This window comes from Salmo trutta, unplaced genomic scaffold (genome assembly GCF_901001165.1).
Source record: "Salmo trutta unplaced genomic scaffold, fSalTru1.1, whole genome shotgun sequence".
In the NCBI taxonomy this organism is placed as follows: domain Eukaryota; kingdom Metazoa; phylum Chordata; class Actinopteri; order Salmoniformes; family Salmonidae; genus Salmo; species Salmo trutta.
This window is the reverse complement of record NW_021822941.1, coordinates 4,091,062-4,110,104: the sequence shown is the minus strand read 5'-3', so window position 1 is coordinate 4,110,104 and position 19,043 is coordinate 4,091,062. Positions and strand designations below refer to the sequence as shown.

Genomic DNA, 19,043 nt, shown 5'->3' with positions numbered 1-19,043 from the left:
AGAATGGAAACTTAGCAAGACAACAAGATTCATAAAGTGGAGTGATGTTATGTAAGGGTCAGACTGTATAAAAGCCAAGTACTGAGAATGAAGAGTTAGTTCTTCCATGGATTTGCTCGGCTTTGTTACTGTTTGTAATAAAGTCTAATTGAAATCACAGGTTCCGGTTCTGGTGAAATATTTGATTCAATATTTCCACAACAGTCCATGTGTATAGACTGCAAGAACTTTGAAATTAGGTTGTTTTCAAGTAATTTTAACAACAACCCAAAAATAAAAATGTTAAACTTTCAACTAAAACAAAACGTATGTTGGACCTCGGGTATAGTCTTCTTTTCAATTACATTTTGCTAGGTGGGATAGCCCAATGTCAAAACACAGTTTTAATGTGTCCAAATCAATAACCAATATGCAGAAACAGTTTGTGATATTGAAAACCTAAACATAAAATGTACTATCTGCACAAATATCTGCAACAATAATCATATTACTTGTATAATAATCATATTACTTTTTAAACAAGCACCTTTTAAAATTCACAAGCACCAGAAACGCTGTTGTTTTGACAAGTAGCAATAAATCACTGATATCAATTAGGGGGGAAATCAGGTTTTATGTGCTGTTGAAACTAACACAACTAAAAAAACACATGGAAATGGGAGATATAGTTTACCTCACTGGTTAAAGGACAACCTGCAGAAGACAGCCAGCTACATTTTGGAGTGATGCATTTCAATTTAGGAGTCGCTAAACAAAGGAACGCAACACTTATTTGTCATTACTCATCGATATCATGTTGAAATCAATTGCGTGAGAGTGGGGAGATGAGGTTGCATGTCCTGTTAAAACTAACAGCTCAAAAACCACATGGAATCTGGGAATAATGTGTACATCACTGGTTAGAGGACAACTTGTAGAAAACAGCTAGCTAGATTTTGATTCAAGTGGGTTGTCAACATGGTAAGTGTAACACAGCTCTTTTTTTGTTACTCACTTTCTGTTATATCATATAAATAGTACTCTATCAATTCAGAGCCTGGATTTTTCCCCTGATGAGGCTAATATACATATCATGCTGAAATCAATAGAACAGGGGGCAAACGATTAGGGTTCTACATTGTAACATCATTAAAATACTCGAACTACAATGTTAAAACATTCTACATTATGACATCATTAAAATACTCTTACTACAATGTTAAAACATTCTACATTGTGACATAATTTCATTGATATCATGAAAAAACTCCTTCATGTATGTATTTTCTGATGTTTGATCAGAGATATTTTATCAGAGTATCTCTTGTCACATTGATCACAGCTATGAGGTTTCTCTCCTGGGTGTGTTCTCTGGTGTATAGACAGATAGCTAGATGTAGTAAAACTCTTCCCACATTGACCACAGCTATACAATTTCTCTCCTGTGTGTGTTCTCTGGTGTACAATCAGATGGCTAGATGTAGTAAAACTCTTCCCACATTGACCACAGGTATAAGGTTTCTCTCCTGTGTGTGTTCTCTGGTGTATAATCAGATGGCTAGATGTAGTAAAACTCTTCCCACATTGACCACAGGTATAAGGTTTCTCTCCTGTGTGTGTTCTCTGGTGTGATACCAGGTTGCTTGACTGAGTAAAACTCTTCCCACATTGATCACAGCTATAAGGTTTCTCTCCTGTGTGTTTTCTCTGGTGCGATAACAGGCTGCTTGACTGAGTAAAACTCTTCCCACATTGATTACAGCTATAAGATTTGTCTCCTGTGTGTGTTCTCTGGTGTACAATCCGATGGCTAGATGTAGTAAAACTCTTCCCACATTGATCACAGCTATAAGGTTTCTCTCCAGTGTGAATTCTCATGTGTACTTTTAGTGAATTTGATCTTAAGTAACTCTTCCCACAATCAAAACAGTGGTGAGATTTCTCTCCTGTGTGTACTCGCTGGTGTATTTTAAGTTCTGATGAAGATTTGCAACCTTTCCCACAGTCAGAGCAGCAGTGAGATTTCTTCCCTGTGGGTCTTCGCTGGTGTTTCTTGAGGTGTTCTGATCGGGAGGGACTCTTCTCTGCCTCGTCAGCTTCATGATGTTGTTGAGGCTCCCCAGAGGATCCACGATAGTCACGTCTCGCTCCTGTGTGAACAACAAAGCCAGACAGATGGTTAAAGGGTCACAACAGCAGAAACCCACTGTAAAAGGTGATGCCAACAGCGTAGCCATGATGTTGTACAACAATTGACATCTGCAATGAATGTTACAATTTTTAACAATTGTCTTAAGACAGTCAAGTGGGCAACAATAGTTATATTTTGTCTTGTTTTCACATAACATCGATGATTATAGGCTAGAAATAAGTTATTACAGTTACTGAACCCCTAAGCAGTGTGCCAGGCAACCTTTGGTCACCAATATAGGTCCCTTTCTGTGTTTGCTAAAATAGGCAAACGAGGGCAATGCACACGCAATTTGGTTGTAGAAACTCCTCCATGCTAATGAGGAAACCGCTAGTTATACCAATACCATAGACCTACTGTAGGACCCATAACTTCACCTAACAACAACATAGACCTACTGTAGGACCCATAACTTCACCTAACAACAACATAGACCTACTGTAGGACCCATAGCTTCACCTAACAATAACATAGACCTACTGTAGGACCCATACCTTCACCTAACAATAACATAGACCTACTGTAGGACCCATAACTTCACCTAACAACAACATAGACCTACAGAGTAACGAGACGCTACTGTAAATCAAGCAGACAACAACACATTATAAACATCAATTCATTAGGGATGTTGGATCCAACGTCCAACGTCTATAAAATTAAGGTGACCCAGAACCATTGGATTTACCAAACTCTGAAATTATTTTGGATTTCTGTGCCCAAGAAAACGGTTTTCCCAGAGTAATACAAGGAGACACTAAACGTTACGTAGTTAGAGTGCATTTCAGAGATCTGAATACAAAACTGTCCGACAGCAAGATCCCGTATTTAAGTTGAAGTTAATCATATGACAAGCGTGACGTTATGACTATAACTAATGTTCCCTGAAGGAGGGAAACGAGGTACAACATACTATTAAATCCACACGTTATGACTATAACTAATGTTCCCTGAAGGAGGGAAACTAGGTACAACATACTATTAAATCCACCCCTCGCTGGAAGCCCCACCTTCCACAGGTGATGACCGTGAGGCTCGGATTTATTCCTTCAATATAATACGGCTCTTCACCGACCCAGGAAGTGGCAGGGCCAAACAGGTGTTGTACCTCCTTCAGGGAACAGTAGTTATAGTCACAAAGTTACGCTCCCTTTCAGTCGGTCAACTTCGGTACAACATACGATGAGGAAATACAATCATTCCACATGCCGACCCAAACGGACACTAATTGAAACGGCCCATGGCAGATCACCCAGACCTGACCTTGCAAGATGTCAGTTTTGTCAATTTATTCATTGTCTTTCGTTTGAAACACTCCTGCCAATGTTGAGTAAGGACGCACACCTGAATACGCATATAGCAGTAGGATTAGTCTACCTGGCCTGCGCGCAAATGTAGGCCTATAAATGTGCCCATTTGGGGATGTCTGATAGTATTTCTGATCGTAAAATATTTCCAGCTCTCGTCCTTTCGATAACCACTCGGCATGAAAGGGAGAAATGATCCAGTGCAAATGTCATAAAATACCTGATTACTTCTTATCCCTTGAACAAATAGTTTACAGCTGTGTCTGTACAACTCACTGGCGTGGGAAACTCTGAGGGCCCAGAATATTTTATACAATGTTGCAAGCTTGCTATCCCGAGTTTTGGGCCGACCCAGGTGATAGTTGATAAAATGTTTCATGTTTGTTGTAGACAGGCGTAGCCAATGTGATTTATAGCATATTTATTTTTTATCCGGATATTTTCTAACTAATGGCTGCAATGTTTAAATGTTCTGGCTTTATGTGGGCTATTTTTACATAGTTAGCAATGGCAATAAACATTTATTTTATATTTGTATAATTTTTATTTAGATAGAATATAGATTTACCACAGAATGATGTTGAGATACAAAGGCGACTACAAATGAAATGAAACTGTTCCAGTAAAATGTGAATATGAAAATCCAAACTGGCACCAGATCAGTAGAAATGGTCAGATAAATTGGAAAAGGTTGCCGACTGCTGGTGTAGCCTATTACCAGAAACTATAGGAGCATAACGACTGCTGGTGTAGCCTATTACCAGAAACTATAGGAGCATAACGTCTGCTGGTGTAGCCTATTACCAGAAACTATAGGAGCATAACGACTGCTGGTGAAGCCTATTACCAGAAACTATAGGAGCATAACGACTGCTGATGTAGCCTATTACCAGAAACTATAGGAGCATACCGATTGCTGGTGTAGCCTATTACCAGAAACTATAGGAGCATAACGACTGCTGGTGTAGCCTATTACCAGAAACTATAGGAGCATACCGATTGCTGGTGTAGCCTATTACCAGAAACTATAGGAGCATAACGTCTGCTGGTGTAGCCTATTACCAGAAACTATAGTAGCATAACGACTGCTGGTGTAGCCTATTACCAGAAACTATAGGAGCATAACGACTGCTGGTGTAGCCTATTACCAGAAACTATAGGAGCATAACGACTGCTGGTGAAGCCTATTACCAGAAACTATAGGAGCATAACGACTGCTGGTGTAGCCTATTACCAGAAACTATAGGAGCATAACGACTGCTGGTGTAGCCTATTACCAGAAACTATAGGAGCATAACGACTGCTGGTGAAGCCTATTACCAGAAACTATAGGAGCATAACGACTGCTGGTGTAGCCTATTACCAGAAACTATAGGAGCATAACGACTGCTGGTGTAGTCTATTACCAGAAACTTTAGGAGCATAATGTCTGCTGGTGTAGCCTATAACCAGAAACTTTAGGAGCATAAGGTCAGAATTTACGAAGGCCAGCAGCAGTGGGAGGAGTAGGCTAAGGAAGAGGTTTTTTTCTTCTGGTTAGGCTATCTTGATCTCTGGCTCCCTCGAGTCATTTGTGTGTCTTAATTATTTAATCAAACAGCTTGCTTAAAGCATCAGACCAGTTCAGTACATAGTTGATTTTATTAAAACACATGGGGTGTGTATATTTATGGGAAAATACACATTATAACATTTCAACCAATCGATTGCTTAGAAAGGAAACACGACTCTTGGTTGACCAAGATTAGTATTTGATTTTCTCCTGTCGGGGACAGTCCTAGAACATATACAGCAACACCTCCCCCATTGGCATTCCTGTCTTTTATGTAGATGTTATATCCCTGTATCGCTCCTGCTGTATCAAAGGAATTATCTAAGTGAGTTTCAGAGGTGGCCAGTATATGAATGTTATCCAATGTTAACAAGTTATTGATTTCATGAACCTTATTTCTAAGGCTACATATATTAATAAGGGCCATTCCTTGCCCTTTCCTGGGCAGCTGACTGAGAAAACAAATACAAATGAAAACATTGTTTTGGCTAATAGTCAGTCATTTTAAAGAACTGATTGGGTCTCTACTTGACACCAACAAACACCCCATAATATCTGTCCCTCTGCCCTTCCTAAATCGTGACATTGAACAGTTCAGCAGACGTTTAGCCCTCCATCACTGGCTAGGAGACTATTGCATCTCTGAGGGTGGACCATTTATTGACAGGAGGGAGAGAGATGACTCAAGGACTAAACTATATAAAGTGGCATTATACGCCCCGGAGTTGTTCATCACATTTAACAAACCAAACACTGAAATACCCTTATAGAAGGTAAAGTAAAAACCCAAAGCAGTCCGCGCATCAATACTGGTACATGGTAAAATACAGTATACTGCCCAGCCCCAAGGCTAGGTTAAAACCATCAATACTGGTATATGGTAAAATACAGTATACTGCCCAGCCCCAAGGCTAGGTTAAAACCATCAATACTGGTATATGGTAAAATACAGTATACTGCCCAGCCCCAAGGCTAGGTTAAAACTATCAATACTGGTATATGGTAAAATACAGTATACTGCCCAGCCCCAAGGCTAGGTTAAAACTATCAATACTGGTATATGGTAAAATACAGTATACTGCCCAGCCCCAAGGCTAGGTTAAAATCATCAATACTGGTATATGGTAAAATACAGTATACTGCCCAGCCCCAAGGCTAGGTTAAAACTATCAATACTGGTATATGGTAAAATACGGTATACTGCCCAGCCCCAAGGCTAGGTTAAAACCATCAATACTGGTATATGGTAAAATACGGTATACTGCCCAGCCCCAAGGCTAGGTTAAAACTATCAATACTGGTATATGGTAAAATACAGTATACTGCCCAGCCCCAAGGCTAGGTTAAAACTATCAATACTGGTATATGGTAAAATACAGTATACTGCCCAGCCCCAAGGCTAGGTTAAAACCATCAATACTGGTATATGGTAAAATACAGTATACTGCCCAGCCCCAAGGCTAGGTTAAAACTATCAATACTGGTATATGGTAAAATACAGTATACTGCCCAGCCCCAAGGCTAGGTTAAAACCATCAATACTGGTATATGGTAAAATACAGTATACTGCCCAGCCCCAAGGCTAGGTTAAAACTATCAATACTGGTATATGGTAAAATACAGTATACTGCCCAGCCCCAAGGCTAGGTTAAAACTATCAATACTGGTATATGGTAAAATACAGTATACTGCCCAGCCCCAAGCCTAGGTTAAAACCATCATGTTGACCTTATGGATGGCCAGTCCTCGTATTCATAGTGTAGTGAATTCAGGGGGTAGCCCTGAGATGAACTCAAACATGGGTCCAGCGACTGTCAAGCCAACACCTTATAACTGTTACGCCAAGATGTCTGAACTTCTTGACGAGGTCGCTAGCTTTTGGGTTAAGGTTGCTACAATAGCTTTCTCTATGAATTTGAGAGTGGTTACATTTCTCCAGCCCCCATCCCTCAGCTGTTTACCAAACCAAGTCTCAGGGCAGTCATTTTGTTGCTGTTTAAATCCTAGGTTGTCCCTTTAAAAAAGCCAAATCAATCAATCAACCACTCTGCAGTTCAAAATAATAACAAAGATGTCATTCCACCACTGTTTTGGTAATAAGATGTGGATGGGGCTGGAGACATGTAACTACTCTAAAAGTCATAGACAGACCTATGGATGCAAGGACTGACCATCCATGTTATCAACATTATAGTTTTAACCATGTTGAGGCTATACAGTGTTGATTTACATTGTTTCTAAACATTGGCGTAAAAAAAGCTTATTTGGGGTTCTGATGGGGTACAACAGTTGAACTAAGCTCATGAGACGTGATATATTCTTCAAGAATCAATGGCTATAAATAAATAATATAAATGTAGCAATTGGCATATTTCCCCTTTAACACCACACATCAGTTCAACAACTGCAGAGTTTGTGCCTCTGTTTTTAAGACAGTACTTACTAGTGTTAATCAGGTCCCGGTTTCTCAAAACCATCTTACGGCTAAGTTCCCCGTCAGAACCATAGGATGCCTTAAGATGCGTTTGGGAAACCGGGCCCAGATGTCCAGTTCCCTCCTCTTCTTCCTTCTCCTCCATTTTCGATGTGACAGTCATCTCCCCCTCCTCCTCTTTCACTCCAAAAACTGCATCCTCCTCTCTCTCCGCCTCCTCTTCTTTTACTGTAAAATCCTCCTCCTCTTTCAGTCTGAACGAGTCTTCCTTTTCTTTCACTGAAACGTCTTTCTCTTCTTCTTTCACGGTAACAGCTTCACCCTCTACTTGTTTTTGTATTGTAACATCCTTCTCTTCCTCCTCCTCCTTCACTTCTTTCTCCGTCCTGCAGTCCTCCTCTTCTTTAACAGGAGGAGAGTAGCTTAGTGAACTCATGGTCGGGGATGTTCGCTAGCTAGCATTAGCGACTAGCCTGGTTCTAAGCTAATTTAGCAAACCAGCTAGCTGATAAACAACGTAAATATATAATTAAATGGGCCAACAAGTACATACGACAGAAGTGTGTTTAATACACAGCGACTAAAATACACCAAAACAGTGTAAATAGCGTGAATGTTGTAGCTATGTTTGCTAGAAAGCTACCGAGGTGTCTGACTAACTGTTGTTGTTGAAGGAGCGTCCCGTCCACTAGATTATACGTCACACTGGCAGCGTCGCCTGAACCTAAAAGACGCACATCGCCATCTGCTGACTGGAGGGGGCAACGCAGTTGAGGAACCAAAAGTTAATTTTTCATATATTTAAAAAAAGTTGATTATTATATTAAGTCGTTCAAAGAGAAGCATGTGTTGATTGTTTTAAATTATCACTCATTAAAAACGAATCAAACTTTAGACCCACTACATATTTGTATTGAAGCATACTTCTGACATGGATCATTTTGACCCCAGAGGCATATCTTTTATCATAGCCAAAATGTGGTTTATTGTTTCTGTATCAATATGGACTTTAAACAAATTACAAATCCTTTGGAGTCATTTTCCTTTGGAGCCAAAAGCACCTTGGATAAATAGGACGTTTATTTCAAATCAAAATCAAATCACATTTTATTGGTCACATACACGTGCTTAGCAAATGTTATTGCGGGTGTAGCAAAATGCATGTGTTTCTAGCTCCGACAGTGCAGTAATATCTAACAAGTAATATCTAACAATTTCACAACATATACCCAATACACACAAATCTAAGTATTTGAATCTAGGTTTCTCTGTAGACATGATCCATCCCACCAGAGGGTGGAGGGGCACCTGTATCAGTGGTTTTGACCAGATGGACACCTGCAGACACACAGTATAGTGCCTCCCATGTACTCTCCTAAGATTGGACTTTTCTATACCACGTATCACGTGACTGTGTACAAAACTGCCAATGGTAGAAAACTTTGCCAGCGGTAGAAAACTCTGCCAGTGGTATACAGTGCATTCGTTAAGTATTCAGACCCCTTCACTTTTTCCACATTTAGTTACGTTACAGCCTCATTCTAAAATTGAAGAATTTTTCCCCCTCATTAATCTACACACAATACCCCATAATAACAAATCAAAAACAGGTTTTTAGACATTTTTGCACATGTATTTACTTAAGTATTCAGACCCTTTGCTATGAGACTCGAAATTGAGCTCAGATGCATCCTGATTCCATTGATCATCCTTGAGATGTTTCTACAACTTGATTGGAGTCCACCTGTGGTAAATGCAATTAATTAAACATGATTTGGAAAGGCACACACCTGTGTATATAAGGTCCCACAGTTTACAGTGCATGTCAGAGCAAAAACCAAGCCATGAGGTCAAAGGAATTGTCCGTAGAGCTCTGAGACAGGATTGTGTGGAGGCAAAGATCTGGGGAAGGTACCAAAAAATGTCTGCAGCATTGACGGTCCCCAAGAACACAATGGCCTCCATCATTCTTAAATGTAAGAAGTTTGTAACCACCAATACTCTTTCTAGAGCAGGGATTTGTAGTCTTGCATGTCATCTACTTTGATGCTAATTAGCATTTTCGAATCCGAGAGTAAAGAGAGACAAATATATTGATAAAAGTATTTGTATTTATTATGGATCCCCATTAGTTCCTGCCAAGGCAGCAGCTACTCTTCCTGGGGTTTATTATGGATCCCCATTAGTTCCTGCCAAGGCAGCAGCTACTCTTCCTGGGGTTTATTATGGATCCCCATTAGTTCCTGCCAAGGCAGCAGCTACTCTTCCTGGGGTCCAGCAAAATTAAAGGCAGTTAAACCATTTTAAAAACATCACAATAAATTCACAACACACTGTGTCCTCAGTCACCTTGTCCTAGAGAGATTTACATGGTTATCAAAACGTCACACCAGGGTGAGCCTAAACAAAACACAGCCCTATGGGAAAAATAAATGGTGGAAAAACAATTGGAATCATCTCCCTGTTTGACCTCTAGTTGTTATGGATATTATGACTCTACAGAGCCCCACAGTGGACGTGTCAAAATATGTTCCATTGATTAAGCACACTTTATTTAACCTCAATGTCATCTTGTTTTTACATGGCATTGTAGATGTTAGTGGTATATAGTATGTATTTTGGATGTTTTCAGTGTGTTTTTAACCCTTTCAGACAATGGGTTAATCGCAATTAAAAAATAGTGCACTAACATTACACAAAGTGAACTGAAGTCTGACAGCCCAAACAAAAACACAAATTCTCAGTCAAAAACACAAGTCAGAACACAGCCTCTCGATTCTCTCATGTGTTTTCAGGTTCTCTAACTGGGAAAATGTCTTTCCACAATAAGAGCAGTGGTATGACTCCTCCTGTGTATTTGTATGTATTCTTTCATGCTCTTTCAGGTACCTTAAGCGGGTAAATCTCTCTCCACACTGGGAGCAGCGGTACATCTTTTTACCTGTGTGTGTCCTCTCATGTTTGTTCAGGTTTCCTACCTGGCCAAAACTCTTTCCACAATGGGAACATTGGAAAAGCTTTTCCCCTGTGTGTCCCCTCTCATGGTTTTGCAGGCTCCCTAACTGGGTAAACGTCATTCCACATTGGGAACAGTGGTAAGGCTTCTCTCCAGTGTGTATTCTCTTATGTATTCTCAGGCTCCCTAACTGAGTAAAACTCTTTCCACACTGGGAGCAGTGATGTCGGCCTGCTGGTTTGGACGTCTCGAGGTCTGGTTTCCCTGAAGGACTCTTCCTGCTGTCAGAAGGAGAGTCTGGTCTCTCTCCTGTCAAAGACAAACAGATTATTTAATTAAACAGACCTGAATGAAACCTCCACATGATAAAACTTCCTATGACGTACAATCTAGACAAGATCCCTCAATCACCTGAAGTCAGTTTTCACAAGAATTATTAAGGCGACTACAAAATGCAGGTCTCTGTGTGGTTCTTAGTCAGAGAGGCCGTCAGTCAGTATGGTCAGGAGGAGTTGAGGAGTCTGGTTGCCTTTTACAAGGAGCTCTTGACTAAGGCATAATTACACCAGAGGAAGTCATGTCAGAGTACTCCCAGTACAAGAGATTTGCCCAGGGCCCATCAGCTGGCCCAATGAGACATTTTCCTCAATGTCCTGCAGTCAGGTGTGTACTAGGATAATGTTACCAATGTCATAAACGTGAGCTGTATATTTTGGTAAAATCACAACACATAATTGAAAGAAACAAATTTGCTCAAGACACATTATACATAATTGAATGAACCATGAATAAATAATTTGTTCATGTTATGAAAGAATTAAGCATAAACAAATATATTTTTCTTTAGTGGAGAGCCAGATTCAGGTGACAGAGGTCTCCTTGGTGCTTCCTGTCTCCACTGACGGAGGTCTCCTTGGTGCTTCCTGTCTCCACTGACGGAGGTCTCCTTGGTGCTTCCTGTCTCCACTGACGGAGGTCTCCTTGGTGCTTCCTGTCTCCACTGACGGAGGTCTCCTTGGTGCTTCCTGTCTCCACTGACGGAGGTCTCCTTGGTGCTTCCTGTCTCCACTGACGGAGGTCTCCTTGGTGCTTCCTGTCTCCACTGACGGAGGTCTCCTTGGAGCTTCCTGTCTCCACTGACGGAGGTCTCCTTGGTGCTTCCTGTCTCCACTGACGGAGGTCTCCTTGGTGCTTCCTGTCTCCACTGACGGAGGTCTCCTTGGTGCTTCCTGTCTCCACTGACGGAGGTCTCCTTGGTGCTTCCTGTCTCCACTGACGGAGGTCTCCTTGGTGCTTCCTGTCTCCACTGACAGAGGTCTACTTGATCACACACACCCACATGTACAGTTGAAGTCAGAAGTTTACAAAGACTTAGGTGGGAGTCATTAAAACTTGTTTTTCAACCACTCCACAAATAACTTGTTAACAAATTATAGTTTTGGCAAGTTGGTTAGTACATCTACTTTGTGCATGATACAAGTAATTTTCCCAACAATTGTTTACAGATTATTTCACTTATAATTCACTGTATCACAATTCCAGTGAGTCAGAAGTTTACATACACTAAGTTGACTGTGCCTTTAAACAGCTTGGATAATTCCAGAAAATGATGTCATGGCTTTAGAAGCTTCTGATAGGTTAATTGACATCATTTGAGTCAATTGGAGGTGTACCTGTGGATGTATTTCAAGACCTACCTTCAAACTCAGTGCCTCTTTGCTTGACATCATGGGAAAATCAAAAGAAACCAGCCAAAACCTCAGATTTTTTTTTTTTAGACTTCCACAAGTCTGGTTCATCCTTGGAAGGAATTTCCAAATTCCTGAGGGTACCACGTTCATCTGTATAAACAATAGTACGCAAGTATAAACACTGTGGGACCACGCAGCCGTCATACTGCTTTGGAAGGAGACGTACTTTGGTGCGAAAAGTGCAAATCAATCCCAGAACAACAGCAAAGGACCTTGTGAAGATGCTGGAGGAAACAGGTACAAAAGTATCTATATCCACAGTAAAATGAGTCCTATATCGGCATAACCTGAATGGCCACTCAGCAAGGAGAAGACACTGCTCCAAAACCGCCATAAAAAAGCCAGACTACGGTTTGCAACTGCACATGGGGACAAATACCATACTTTTTGGAGAAATGTCCTCTTGTCTGATGAAACAAAAATAGAACTGTTTGGCCATAATGACCATCATTATGTTTGGAGGAAAAAGGGGGAGGCTTGCAAGCCAAAGAACACCATCCCAACCTTGAAGCACGGGGGTGGCAGCATGATGTTGTGTGGGTGCTTTGCTGCAGGAGGGACTGGAGCACTTCACAAAATAGATGGCATCATGAGGGTGGAAATGTATGTGGATATACTGAAGCAACATCAAGACATCAGTCAGGAAGTAAGCTTGGTTGCAAATGGGTCTTCCAAATGGACAATGACCCCAAGCATACTTCCAAAGTTCAGGCAAAATGGCTTAAGGATAACAAAGTCAAGGTATTGGAGTGGCCATCACAATGCCCTGACCTCAATCCTATAGAACATTTGTGGGCAGAAGTGAAAAAGCGAGTGCGAGCAAGGAGGCCTACAAACCTGCTTAAGTTACACCAGCTCTGTCAGGAGGAATGGGCCAAAATTCACCCAACTTATTGTGGGAAGCTTGTGGAAGGCTAACCGAAACATTTGACCCACGTTAAACAATTTAGAGGCAATGCTACCAAATACTAATTGAGTGTATGTAAACTTCTGACCCACTGGGAATGTGATGAAAGAAAGAAAAGCTGAAAAAAAAATGTCTCTCTACAATTATTTTGACATTCTTAAAATAAAGTGGTGATCCTAACTGACCTAAGACAGTGAATTTTTACTAGGATTAAATGTCAGGAATTGTGAAAAACTACAGGAAAGTGTCTGTCCTCCTGCCTGCTAGGATGATATACAGGAAAGTGTCTATGCCAGCTCGGATGATATACAGGAAAGTGTCTGTCTGCCTGCTAGGATGATATACAGGAAAGTGTCTGTCCACCTGCCTGCTAGGATGATATACAGGAAAGTGTCTGTCCGCCTGCCTGCTAGGATGATTTACAGGAAAGTGTCTATGCCTGCCTGCTAGGATGATTTACAGGAAAGTGTCTATGCCTGCCTGCTAGGATGATTTACAAGAAAGTTCCTATGCCTGCTAGGATGATTTACAAGAAAGTGTCTGTCTGCCTGCTAGGACGATAAACAGGACAGTGATCGTCATTATACACCATGTCTGACTTCCTTAATAAGTCCTATAGATACTGTTCATAATCTAGTCATACACCATGTCTGACTTCCTTAACTTGTTAGGGCTAGGGGGCAGTATTGACACGGCCGGATAAAAAAACGTACCCGATTAATCTGGTTACTACTCCTGCCCAATAACTAGAATATGCATATAATTATTGGCTTTGGATAGAAAACACCCTAAAGTTTCTAAAACTGTTTGAATGGTGTCTGTGAGTATAACAGAACTCATTTGGCAGGCAAAAACCTGAGAAGGTTTCATGCAGGAAGTGGCCTGTCTGACAAGGTGTTGTTGTTCTTGCTTCTGTTTATTGAAGAGTCAGGATCTTAGCTGTAACGTGACACTTCCTACGGCTAAAATAGGCTCTCAGAGCCCGGGAAAAACCTGAACGATGACGAGGCAGCCTCTGGCTGAAACACATTATCGCCTTTGCCAAGTGGCCCATCAGAGGACAAAGGGATTAGGCTCGTGCCCGAGTCGACCCAGTGATATATTTTCTTTCGGCTGTTTACCTAATTGCAGATTCCCTGTCGGAATATTATCGCTTTTTTACGAGAAAAATTGCATAAAATTTGATTTTAAACAGCGGTTGACATGCTTCGAAGTACGGTAATGAAATATTTAGAAATCTTTTGTCACGAAATGCGCCGTGCGCGCGACCGTTATTTACCATTGGGATAGTGTCTAGAACGCACAAACAAAACGTCGCTGTTGGAACATAACTATGGATTATTTTGGACCAAACCTACATTTGTTATTGAAGTAGAAGTCCTGGGAGTGCATTCTGACGTAGAACAGGAAAGGTAATCAAACTTTTCTAATAGAAAATCTGACTTTGGTGAAGGCTAAACTTGGTGGGTGTCTAAATAGTTAGCCCTGTGATGCCGGGCTATCTACTTAGAATATTGCAAAATGTGCTTTCACCGAAAAGCTATTTTAAAATCGGACATATCGAGTGCATAGAGGAGTAATGTATCTATAATTCTTAAAATAATTGTTATGCTTTTTGTGAACGTTTATCGTGAGTAATTTAGTAAATTGTTAGTAAATTCATCGGAAGTTTGCGGGGGTATGCTAGTTCTGAACGTCACATGCTAATGTAAAAAGCTGGTTTTTGATATAAATATGAACTTGATTGAACAAAACATGCATTACATTTTACATTTACATTTACGTCATTTAGCAGACGCTCTTATCCAGAGCGACTTACAGTAATGAATGCATACATTTTTTCATACATTTTTTATTTTTTTTTCTATATAACATAATGTCCTAGGTGTGTCATCTGATGAAGATCATCAAAGGTTAGTGCTGCATTTAGCTGTCTTCTGGGTTTTTGTGACATTATATGCTAGCTTGAAAAATGGGTGTCTGATTATTTCTGGCTGGGTACTCTGCTGACATAATCTAATGTTTTGCTTTCGTTGTAAAGCCTTTTTGAAATCGGACAGTGTGGTTAGATTAACGAGAGTCTTGTCTTTAAATAGCTGTAAAATAGTCATATGTTTGAGAAATTGAAGTAATAGCATTTCAAAGCTATTTGAAAATCGCGCCACAGGATTCAACTGGCTGTTACGTAGGTGGGACGAATTCGTCCCGCCGGTCCTAAGGAAGTTAATAAGCCCTATAGATACTGTTCATAATCTAGTTATACACCATGTCTGACTTCCTTAATAAGTCCTATAGATACTGTTCATAATCTAGTCAAACACCATGTCTGACTTCCTTAATAAATCCTATAGATACTGTTCATAATCTAGTCAAACACCATGTCTGACTTCCTTAATAAGTCCTATAGATACTGTTCACTGTTTCAGAGTAGGAGTGGCCATGACCCTTCCAAATTGTAAGGATTACGCTAGCTGCTGTAACCACAGCAACATTTATTTTGGTGACAGAATTATAGAGTAACTTTGGAATACGCTAGATACACTACATTACCAAAAGTATGTAGACACCTGCTTGTCGAACATCTTATTCCAAAATCATGTGAATTACAAAGGGGATTGGTCCCCCCTTTGCTGCTATAACAGCCTCCACTCTTCTGGGAAGGCTTTCCACTAGATGTTGAAACATTGCTGCGGGGACTTGCTTCCATTCAGCCACAAGAGCATTAGTGAGGTCGGGCACTGATGTTGGGCGATTAGGCCTGGCTCGCAGTTGGCGTTCCAATTCATCCCAAAGGTGTTCGATGGGGTTCAGGTCAGGGCTCTGTGCAGGCCAGTCAAGTTCTTCTACACCGATCTCAACAAACCATTTCTGTATGGACCTAGGTCCAGGGGCATTGTCATGCTGAAACACAAAGGGCCTTCCCCAAATTGTTGCCACAAAGTTGGAAGCACAGAATGGTCTAGAATGTCATTGTATGCTGTAGCGTTTACACCACTCCAGCCTACGCTTGGCACTCTAGCAATGATAAAGTACTTTATGATAACGCGAAAATTAAATAAACTATTTGGTTTCATTATGGAAGATTGAATAAGTTTGCTTCAAACGGTTTGCTTGGAATGATTTGTAGCCATCGTCTCGACTATCTGTGCATGAGAGTCCATTCAACTCAGTTTCCCTACGTGAAAAAACGCCATTCCGTAAAGTGTATTCGCGCACGCAAATTCAAGAAGAAACTGAAGAGCAGATGGCCTGACCGCGTTTTGCGACTGTCGGATCACTTGACCGCAGTCAACAGTGGGCTCGGAATCGCCTCGAGTTTAGTACGATGGAATTGCAGTATTGAATGAAGACAAGTCCATTCCGTGAGACATTTAAGTTGTGATTTTGCGTGCAAATCCATTGTTAAAGTTTTGTTGTTGGCCAGCTTGTTGATGGTATTCACATCTTACAGTGTAGCTTTATCAATTCCTACATTAAAAACGGCATTTAAGCTCAGAACTAGAGTAGAATGCCGTTTAAAACCACGCATCATTAAAACAACTATTTTCAAGACAGGACTTACTGGTGTTACTCAGATCTTCTGTCTCCTCTTCTTCTTCCCTCTCCTCCTCCTTCAATATGACAGATATCTCTCCCTCATTCACTCCAAAAAAAGTATAATCGTTTTCTTCCTCTGTAACAGCCTCACCCTCTACTTCTTCATTTACTGTGACATCCTCCTCTTCATTCTCCTCTTTCACGACAACGTTCAGCCAAATACCTTCTTTCTCCTTCCAGCAGACCTCTTTTTTAGCATGAGGGCAGTAGCTTGGTGAGCTCATGGTCAGGGATGTTAGCCAGCTAACCTAGCTAGTTAGCGACTGCCTAGTGACAGGCTCATTTATCAAGCCTGCTACTGTTACCCGACTAAACGGAAATATCACATTAAATAGGGAAACTAGTTAAAAGACAGAATTATGTTCCAAATACAGAGGCAAATATACACCGAAGCAGTCTGAACAGCTTGTGTTTCGGCTAGGAAGCTACCGAGGTGGCTGACTAGATGTTGTTGAAGAAGCGTCCCGTCCACTACATTATACGTCACGCTGAAAGCATCGCCTGAAAAACACATATCGCCATCTGTTGACTGGAGTGGTTAACGCAGATAAATGTTTCTTTTATTTCCAGACAAAAAGTGAATTTTTACATTTCTTTCATTAAATAATAATATAATAGTAAGACAACTGCAGATTTGTAATAAGTATGAATTTAAAACCTACTTCTACATTCTACCAACTCAACAGATGTTTCTACTACAGTGACTATTAACCAATGAGGTGGGTCTTTACACATTCTACCAACACAACAGATGTTTCTACTACAGTGACTAATAACCAATGAGGTGGGTCTTCACACATTATACCAACACAACAGATGTTTCTACTACAGTGAATATTAACCAATGAGGTGGGTCTTTACACATTCTACCAACACAACAGATGTTTCTACTACAGTGAATATTAACCAATGAGGTGGGTATTTACACATTCTACCAACACAACAGATGTTTCTACTATGAACACTTTCAGGTTAATTGAAGTTAAATTCCCAAATAGCCTATACAGGTTTGGTGCATTATCAGGTTTTGGAGCATTGAAAGATGATGCACAACAACGGTTTCTTCCACAAAACCACAACTTCAATAACCACCGCGGTCAAAATAACTAAAGTAAGTCGCCATCGAAATGACTACCGCTACAATTGACCAATCAACCATGACTTGAGCCTGTCGCCTGCAGTCCGTGGAGAAAAGTAGCTTTTTTTTCTGGTAAAGTTACACTGGGTACATGGGCCACATCAATAATTACCGTCCGGCACATTGTCTAGGAAGGTACTACGTGGCACTGGTGGAAGATCAGACCTCACCACCATCTGACTGATGTTGGGGGCGTGTCTGAAGACTACCCGTCGGGGTTCTTTAAACATCTTCTCCAGTTGTGGATCAATGATCAAGACGTGCCAGTGTTTTAATGATGTGGTCCAACTGTTTACCAAGTGGGGAGAACTGAAGGAAGCATTGAACGTGTTGGTCTGGAGGGAGGGGAGGTTTGGGGAGTACTGAAGGAAGCATTGAACGTGTTGGTCTGGAGGGAGGGGAGGTTTGGGGAGTACTGAAGGAAGCATTGAACATGTTGGTCTGGAGGGAGGGGAGGTTTGGGGAGTACTGAAGGAAGCATTGTCGAGATCTGAAACGCTCATCCAGACAGTCCTCTGGTTAACCCCGCTGTCTGAAACACTCATCCAGACAGTCCTCTGGGTAACCCCGCTGTCTGAAACACTCATCCAGACAGTCCTCTGGGTAACCCCGCTGTCTGAAACACTTATCCAGACAGTCCTCTGGGTAACCCGCTGTCTGAAACACCCATCCAGACAGTCCTCTGGGTAACCCGCTGTCTGAAACACCCATCCAGACAGTCCTCTGGGTAACCCCACTGTCTGAAACACTCATCCAGACAGTCCTCTGGGTAACCCCGCTGTCTGAAACACTCATCCAGACAGTCCTCTGGGTAACCCCGCTGTCTGAAACACTCATCCAGACAGTCCTCTGGGTAACCCCGCTGTCTGAAACACTCATCCAGACAGTCCTCTGGGTTACCCCGCTGTCTGAAACGCTCATCCAGACAGTCCTCTGGGTAACCCCGCTGTCTGAAACACTCATCCAGACAGTCCTCTGGGTAACCCCGCTGTCTGAAACACTCATCCGGACAGTCCTCTGGGTTACCCCGCTGTCTGAAACGCTCATCCAGACAGTCCTCTGGGTAACCCCGCTGTCTGAAACACTCATCCGGACAGTCCTCTGGGTAACCCCGCTGTCTGAAACACTCATCAGGACAGTCCTCTGGGTAACCCCGCTGTCTGAAACACTCATCCAGACAGTCCTCTGGGTAACCCCGCTGTCTGAAACACTCATCCAGACAGTCCTCTGG

The 19,043-nt window shown here is 41.4% G+C and overlaps 2 protein-coding genes across 3 annotated transcripts in view; both read right to left on the bottom strand.

Moving 5' to 3' along the window:
• The window catches only part of LOC115187364 (deleted in malignant brain tumors 1 protein), a 142,050-nt gene that overhangs the window by 26,664 nt on the left and 96,343 nt on the right, over positions 1-19,043 (bottom strand). The gene's annotated exons all lie outside the window — the stretch shown is intronic.
• LOC115187394 (gastrula zinc finger protein XlCGF7.1) lies at positions 9,994-17,146 on the bottom strand. 2 transcript variants are annotated; one of them, XM_029746478.1, is made up of 2 exons: positions 16,640-17,146; positions 9,994-10,728 (listed from the first exon to the last, which is right to left on the bottom strand). In XM_029746478.1, exons 1-2 carry the CDS (start codon positions 16,896-16,898, stop codon positions 10,208-10,210), a joined length of 780 nt encoding a protein of 259 aa, XP_029602338.1. In that variant the 5' UTR covers positions 16,899-17,146; the 3' UTR covers positions 9,994-10,207. The 2 variants fall into 2 exon arrangements, with proteins under 2 accessions (XP_029602338.1, XP_029602339.1); XM_029746479.1 differs by lacking the exon at positions 9,994-10,728 and adding an exon at positions 10,735-11,736.

Excerpts from the sequence above, each read along its gene's own strand:
- LOC115187394 (XM_029746478.1), bottom strand. The coding sequence starts at position 16,898 with ATGAGCTCACCAAGCTACTGCCCTCATGCTAAAAAAGAGGTCTGCTGG. Across the intron at positions 10,729-16,639 it reads AGAAGATCTGAGTAACACCA|GAGAGAGACCAGACTCTCCT; the intron begins GTAAGTCCTGTC and ends TGTCTTTGACAG.